At 41.3% G+C, this 8,586-nt stretch overlaps 1 protein-coding gene across 1 annotated transcript; it reads right to left on the reverse strand.

Moving 5' to 3' along the window:
• Positions 1-2,491: 2,491 nt before the first annotated feature.
• On the reverse strand, positions 2,492-4,191 carry NPBWR1 (neuropeptides B and W receptor 1). The gene is given in 5 exon segments (XM_050328487.1): positions 2,492-2,884; positions 2,886-3,119; positions 3,121-3,581; positions 3,921-4,048; positions 4,134-4,191. Coding segments are annotated over 3 exon segments (885 nt in total). The 5' UTR covers positions 3,391-3,581; positions 3,921-4,048; positions 4,134-4,191; the 3' UTR covers positions 2,492-2,503.
• Between the last annotated feature and the right edge of the window lie 4,395 nt (positions 4,192-8,586).

Below are 8,586 nucleotides of genomic sequence, written 5' to 3' on the forward strand. Positions count from 1 at the left end.
AATTCCAGAATTTCTGAACTCATAGAGAAAAACTCCATCTGCTCAAATATAACCAGGCATTTTGAGACACACAGAATTCTTCTTGGATGTTCAACCTACTATGAGGAACAGGTAAGATGTGGTTCCAGAATGAGAAGGAATTTAGGGAAGGATTATGTTTACCACAGGTGATATTCTGTTTGCGTTTTTATGTTTCTGATAGAAAAAAGACAAGCAGTCCAAGATACTTTGAAGTGAAATTTGTTAATGGATAATATTTCTCATATTTTCCCCTATGGACAAGACGAATTGAGCACAGGAATTGTTCAGTCTTCAGGGAAGGATCACAACCAGTGAGGGAATAATGACCCTTTCCTGAGAATAATACTATTTATTTTTCTAACTGTATGCAGTCTTTACACAAGTAATGCTGTTGCGAAAGTGGTGACTTTAGAATATGAGATGGTTGCGTGTGCCAGCAGCCTAAACAAGGAGAGGCTTTGCTACTTGGCCCGTACAGACTAACATCTTTCTCCATGGCAAGTGACTGACCGCCAGACAGCTGGTGGGAAAAGTTAATTTCCTTTTGTTTCAGTTGGAAAGATGAAGTGTGTGACTCTGGTTCCTGAAGCATATTTTTGCATGTGGTGTGGAAATGGGTAATCAACACATTTTGGGCTTGCCCTTTCAAAGGCCAATTTCTGTGTCTGATGGAAGTCAACCATATACCCTCCAATGAAGTAGAACTAGACACTGTTGGAATCCTTCCATTTCCATAACAGCTAGACTGGATGTTGAATTTAACACTGACTGTCTCAGAGAACATTAATGTCTTATAAGGAGAAATGATTTAGTCATCGACCCAGTCATATGGTATTATAATGTACCAGGATTTGCATAATTGCTAAAATCTGCAAGTAAAATTTTCATTTGGAGTTTCTTCAGAAGGATTTAGCAGAGGAAACTTTCCACGTGCCTATGGCAGAAGTTTAGACTGCAGCAGTGGGAGGTACAAGGGCTTTCAGGAGGCACCTACAAACCTGAGGATGTACCACATGAATCCTTATGCACCTCCTGAAGCTCATCATCCCCTCCTGTGGAAATGCAATTTCTTAGCCACACTTCCCCATCTCTCTGTATTCAGGAGAGGGGAAAATATCTAACAAAATTTCTGTTACACTGATTTAGCATCTGCTGTAGGGAAGAGCATGGATGACTACTAAGATGAGAAATGTTAAGTGACTGCAAATATTTTCTCAGTCTTCCATATTTTTTTAGTTTTCCTTAGAGGGCTAAAAGAGGAGATAGGAGGAAAAAACCTCCTCATGAAGTGTTGGATATGTGAATTCTAGTGAAACTTCCATTCACCCTCTCCCTCCTCTTTCAGATAAAATTAACCTAATCTTTTTGGTATTTCCTTTTTAAAATTTATTTTTTCATTTCACTTTTTCTCATTGAGAGAAATATTAACAAATCTTACAGAAAACCAGAATGCGAGTGTGTGAGAGAGAGTTTAAAAGTAACCTAACCACCACATATGTTATTTATGAATTTTTCAAATCCTTAAAAGTTAACTTATTCTGAAAATACTTTCTGATTCTGTTTTCTAGGAACAAAAATAAAAAGGAAAAAAATCTGTATGTGCAACAAGGAGATGGCCCATAAACACACGGTAAATAATAAAGCAATCATCACTTCTGATACAAACAAAAGCTGCAGGGTTTACAAACTACAACTGCCAAGTACACTATTAAGCTATTTTCCACAGCAAGTGGCTCCAAACCCACATCTGTGTGTTTTATTCACCAGTCAGGGTGTGCTCTTTCTTCATTAAAGCCAGACTGAGGTCTCTCTTGCCTGTTATCATGGGTTTTGACTACCTTATCTTAGTCCCCCGTAAAATGAAATGAGCTCAATACTTTGGTTTGTTTCTTATCCTTTGGAGTAGTGCCTTTTTCAATTATTGCTAAGTTTGCAAGGCATTGGGTAAGTAGGTCCTATGGGTAGGAAAGAGACTGAGGAATCATTAAGCAAGACACTCGGTAATACACCTTTATTGGGCTTTACAAATCACCAGTAACTGAGACAGTCATATGGCTTGAGTTAAAAAGCTGCAACTCTGTGTGCTACAAGCCTAGGTCATAAAGCTTGTTAGAGAGAAGGAATGAGAAAGGAAAAGGAAAAATAAAAAAGAAAATAATGATAAAGAAAAATAAAAAGAAGAAGAAAGAAAAATAAGAAGAAAAAGAAAAAGACAGAGAGAAAGAAAAAGAAAAAAGAAAAGATAGCAAGGAACGCTATGCTACAGAAATGAGTACAGGACAGTTGATGAAAGATGCACTTGTTCCCAGTTCATATCTTGGGTAGTGAGATAACCTGAAAATCCATAGGCAATCAAAAGGAGGCTGGAGAGAAAGCACTCTCTGCACTCTCTGGGCTGGAATCACCCAGGAAAAGCAGGTGACTGTGACAGGTACAGATGAGGGGACAGAGGGTTGGTTTCATGATTGCTTCATGTGATCTATCAGTTTGCGAAAGCTCCTCTGAAACTGTCATCCAGGAAGGCATACAGGAAAGGATTGAAGCAGCTATTGGCATAACTTAGGCTGGTGATGAAGTAGGAAATCCCAATGATGACTGGAGTTTGTGGGATGTCTGTGATGAGAGGAACCACTGTGCTAAGGTGATAGGGTGTCCAACAGAACAGGCACACAGCCAGGATGACAACTTCCATCAGTGTCACCTTTTTTTTGGCTTTGTCCAGGGCTTTCACATCACAATTGAGTTGCATATGTCTTAGTCTGAACAACATGGTGGTGTAGAGGGTGCAGATGGTGGATACTGGGATGACAAAGTCTAAAATAAAGGTATAGATCCGACTGGCTTTCCACCACACACTCTCAGGTATGGGGGAACACAAAGGCACACTGGGAGTGCTCCTGCTCCTTGTGTATCTTAGCAGAGACAGTGAAGGGCAGGATGATGACTGTGACGAAGGACCAGACACAAAGGTTCACAATCTTGGCTGATTGGTAGGTGCGGTAGGACATCTTCCTGAACCTGCTGGTGGCCACCACAACAAGGTAGCGGTCAATGCTCATGACAGTGAGGAAGTAGATGCTGGAGAAAGTGTTGTATTGGATCTATAGAGATGATGAGCTTGCACATGAACTCTCCAAAGGGCCACTGCAGGAGCAGGTAGTCAGCAATGTTGATGGGTAGCGCCAAGATAAAGAGCTCATCAGCAATGGCCAGGTTGAGGATGAAGATGTTGGTTACTGTTTTCATCTTTGGTGCCTTGAGGATTACATAGATGACAGCAGTGTTGCCTGTCAGCCCCACGGCACAGATAACTGAGTAGATGAAAGGCACTGTGATGTAGAACCTGGGGCTAAGTGGAGGAGCGGACATATTCAGACCCCGAGTGCAGTCTGCACTTGAAGAATTGGTCTCAGGGAAGGAGGAGTTCTCCACGACTGCTAGAGATGGTGGACAGGCTCACTGGTGAGTGGGAGGAAAAAGAGCGAGACCTCTGCTCATCTCAAGGCTGTCTCCTCTGGCACATCCAACAACAAAAGTCACATATGCCACCCTCTGTCAATCTGATGGAAGCAAAGGGAGATCACTGACAGTGGAGTGTCCCACCAGCTGCTCCTTCCCTCCTCCCACACAGGTGAGCGCTGTGCAGGGTCAGCGCTCAGTCTCGGACTACCCCGGAGTGACAACCAGCCCTAGGTGACAGTGCTCACCTGGGAACCCAGCGGTCTGACCCGGTCGCCGTCCCCGCCGTCCCTCGGGGCACCTCTGGGCCACGGGGGTGCAGACCGCGGGGTTCCTGCCCTCGGGGGAGCCGCTGTCTTTGGTACGCTCCCCAAAAAGCAAAATACACCCCCTTCCCGACGAGGCAGAGCGCTTTGGAGGGGGAGAAAAGATGCACTGACCTCTGCCAGCCCCGCTACGGTGGTGCGGCTCCCGGAGCGGGGGGGTGCGGGTCCGGTCCGTGCAGGAGAGGGATGCCGGTGACGCTTCTTTGCTTGATCCTGAGAGTGAAATGCGTGACCGTCTTGATCTAGGCAGCAAGAGACAGGTAACGAGAATCACAAACAGGGTGTTTTAAAAGTGCTGGAGCACTGGGAAGAGATTTGTGCGATTACCTGAAGTCACATCTCGTCTCGAGGTATCGCTGTGCAGCAACGGGGAGAAAAGTCTCAGCTGTAGGTGGCATTTGCTGGTCGTGCTGGGTCTGAGAGCTCAGTATTCACTGCCTGGCTGGCCTCGGACTTATCCCACTGCAGGGCGTGAGCAGCGTGATGCTGTACATCAGGCACTGAGCAACCAGATCGAGTTGAAGATGTCAGTGATGGTCAAATGATGCTCATTGCAGGGGGGTTGGACTAGATGACCTTTAAAGTTCCCTTCTAACCCAAACTAATCTATGATTCTATGATCTTGCCACACAAAGACATTTTTCACGGGGCATGGATATCAAACTGAGGCAGGACAGATGCACAAGAGTCCCTGTGCCTCTGCCTGACACTTTCATTCCTTCATATTGTGATAATGATAAAAGACAAAATATAACTCTGGGATGAAATTTTTTTAGAAGGTAACTGAGAGTTCCTGATTATAATTTTTTTTTTCAAAAAGCACATGATATAAAATATATCTCATTTCAGTGTCAATTTTTTTTGCCTTTTCAGTAAAAGAATTCTATGGATTTCTGCTAAAGTATGTTTGATAAAATTTTACATCTCTACAATTTGGAATGTAGAAAATGTAATGTAAATAACTTTTTTTTTTTTCTTTTCTTTTTTTTTTTTTTGGTGCTACAGGCATTACTGATCACAAATCACATCATTAATTAGCGATAAATTATTAATAATGTAATATATGCATCTTTCGGCAAATTGACAAAACTGTTTAATACCTGTAAGCTAACACCATGGTGAGAGATAAATACAGTCTAGTTCTGATTGTCCCATATTCTGATGCATAATTACCTGGATTAGCAGAATATCGCAAATATGGAAATCCAAGCAAATAAATTATTAAGTAAATTGATAAAAAAGGACAAGCAAAGAAAAGTAGCTTTATTATGGTTCTGTTTTTTTGCAGTGCACTGTCTTATTTTATTTCATACTACCAGCTACATGATATAGCAAATGACATTTCACTATACAGAGTACACAGTCTGCTCTGTGATTTTTGACTTCCTTTACATAAAGACTGAGAAAAAAAGGTGTTCACACATGTGTGTTCCCATGAGAATGACATAAGCATATGCTGCAGGTTTATCATGGAATTGTGCTCCCTTTTTGCCTATGTTTCACAAATGAATGCCCAAGTAATGAAAAGGTCACCTTTGCTACACAGTTTGTTGGAAGCAAGCATTTGAGTCAGGTTTTCTGTCCCAAAGACTCAGGTACAGTTACCCCAAAGTGAATACCACTTTGGAAACTCACTGTGCTTGTTCCTCGTACATCATGCCGAGTTCTGTACAAGGGATTTGGGGAATTCCTCCATATGGGTGCCTTGTAGGCACTTTCTTGATTACATGCAAGTGCTGGAGGTGATCTCACTTAAGCATGTGCAAAACTTTTGTCACAATGCCTGTTCCATGGTGTCCATACCCACCCCCTTCCTTTCAGCTGTATCATTGGCCAAACCTGGAACCTTCTTCTCTACAGAAAAGATCTCCTAACTTTAGCAATAACTTTATTCCATGGGGTAAATGTCCTGGGTTTTTGACTGTGCAGGGTTCAAAGTGCAATTCTAATAAAAACTGACTATCAGGAGGAATCTACATTTGCCCTCTTTTCTGGTAGTAGAAGAAATAGCCTTTTTGCCTAATAAATCTCTGTTGTTTTAATGTGAACTGCTGTCTCTACTCAGGGAATCGTAGCTGTCTGTACTGCACAACAATAAATAACTTGCCTCTACTACTCACGTGTTCATGGCTGCTGATATTGCTGCAGTGTTTGAAGGCATCAAAAGATATCAGGTCTCACAGACAGATATCAAAGTCAACTTTTTTCCCTTTTATAACATCCGTTTCAGAGAAAGGCAATCAAAAATATGAAGGGCTTTATAAGTGTATAGCCGATTATTATAAATGTAGAAATTCTGTTCTTTTTCTGTTCTTGCGTGGATATGTGCAGGTCACAGCACGGATCTCAATGTCTCAGCGGGTGCACAGACCATCTTCCTTTCAGCTGAATGCAAAGAGAAATGAGAGGTGTTAGGAATAACCCAATAACTTCTACAAGGAGAGACTTCTGAGATTTTTAAGTCTGGTCTGACAAACGCAGCATCTCCTCAAGGAGCCTTCAAAACCTGTAGGCCAAAATCACCTCTCGGTCAACGAAGTATGACCCCATTACAGCTGGTGGAGCTGTGCCTGCTGACAAACAATTGTTCCAGATGGTCATTAGGCATGCTCACAGCATATGCTCATGCCCTGAGAAGACACTGATTTGTAATCATTGTCTGTGCATACAGAATATCTCTGACTGTTTTCTTCTGAATACCTTCAGTAGTTTGTGGTTGTCCAAGTTTAAAAAAGAAAGAGTCAGATGTTGTTTTCCTTGAGCAGTGTGAATCATGATTGTTTCTTTATGATTCTTCAGTGCCATTATCTGGTGACATAGATGAGCAACAAAGGAATAAATAACTTAATGAATTGCCACTAAGAGCTGAGATTTCTTCATAATGAGCTTACAAGTCTGGAACCTTCTCCATTCCATGGATCCATACCTGAATTTTAGAATGTATCCCTTCCTCCTGTTGGTAAAAGTCATGTGAGAGAGATCCTTTTCACTGGTTAACCCTTTCACTGAGCTAGTTTTGAAGAACTTCAATCATCTGAGGACAAAAAAAGACACATAACTTCTCTTTGCAGGACTACCTCATGAATCAGTCCATAAGATAGCTCAGCAGTATAGCCAGGGAGCAGCTTCTGAAGTAAAAATACACCCACTATTTACCTTTGGAACTGGCTTGTTTGCCAATACAGGTGCAGGTGTAGAAGAGTGTAAAATTATTCAAGTGAGAGATTCCTTCAGTGAATCCTGCTCTCTAAGGGAGGCAAGATATTGGATTAATAGATCTGTTCATTAGGTGCAAAGGAATAAACTTTCCAGCAAGCCAGGTGACATCAACACCAACCTGTCCCATACTAATCTTCCAAATTCTTTCAATCTTGTATTAATTCTTTCAAAAAACAGCCGATGATGGCAAAGTCACAGTCTCCCCAGATAATTTGCTCTAAGAAATTTCTTCTTCAAACCCCGACTTTTTGCTATGATTTTAAATCCTTTGGTTATGTTCCTGCCCCAAATTGAAGCTAAGAACTAAACATTTTCTGTCTCCTGCAGTGATCTGTTCCATGTGTGAACACTGTAATGCCTTCCTCTTAGTCTTTTCTCTAGACTTGATAAACACAGTTCTTACAGCCTTTCCTTCTGGGTCATGTGTTCTAGGTCAGAAAGGAGCAGTTGTTTCCATTTAGTCCATGGCTTTTTTTTGTTGGTCATGTCTTCTATTAGGTTTTTCTGTATTTATTATGTGTCATGCCTTTGTGACAGTATCAAAGCAAAGTTGTCTGTCAGTAAAGAAGTCCTGTGGCAAAGCTTCAGGTTGTTCTCATTTAGCCATGATTGACAGACAGTCTTCTACATACTCAATATTTGGAGAAATCAAGAGCCCTGTGAGGTAGGACTGGAGAGTTGGGAAGCTGTGGTGGGAGAATATGTGCATGGTGTCTTTTGCACTCAGTTACTCGTCTAGAAGTTGACCTGTGTCTATCACCTCTTTTTGGTTTCAATTTAACATCACTCTATTCAGATGGAGTCCTACAGAGTAAACTAATCTCTCTGCCCTGGGTTCCCCACAGTTTCACAGTCTGTGGGAGCAGCTGAGTTCTGGCACTGCAACAGTGTGAATAAGTGTTAGACCTCAGGAAGGGCATGCAGGGGGTCAGCAGCTGAACCATGCAGTCTTAGAAATCAGTTCTAAACTTGTTCAAAACATGGTTGGTATTAGTGATCTTTTTTTAAAACAGAAGAGAACCAAACAGCTTGCCCAAAAAACAAGAATATATATACAGGAAGTTAATTAGTACAATATGAGTAAACTATAACAAAAAGTTAATGGAAGAGAAACAAAAGCACTTGCTGAATAATAATAACAAAATAATCCAACCACAAACCCTATGTGTGTGTCTTTCTGGTCTTTGGGGTTTGGGATTTTTTGGTAATCAAAAATTCACTGAATTTCAATGTATTCCTTGCATTTCTTGGTCTCTGTTTTCCTTTTGTGAATGAGAGTGTCCTGCTTCATCAGTCTGACAAACTTAGCAATACTTCTAAATTCATTAATTTCAATGTAATTTCATCAGTGTCAACGCAAACTTATTTATGGGCTTAAACTAGACCGTGTACTTCTTGCTATATTGTACTGTTCCAAAATTTCCTCAATGGTTTTGTTAGTCTAACATGGAAATCTGAAGGACATTTAAGTTGTTAGGGATAAGGAATCTACTTGCAGGACCAAAAATAAGCAATAGAACAGCTGTAACTGCAATACAAAATGCAGCTGTTCAAACTTGAT

Source organism: Myiozetetes cayanensis, unplaced genomic scaffold (assembly GCF_022539395.1).
Source record: "Myiozetetes cayanensis isolate MyiCay16 unplaced genomic scaffold, myiCay2020 scf1, whole genome shotgun sequence".
NCBI lineage: Eukaryota > Metazoa > Chordata > Aves > Passeriformes > Tyrannidae > Myiozetetes > Myiozetetes cayanensis.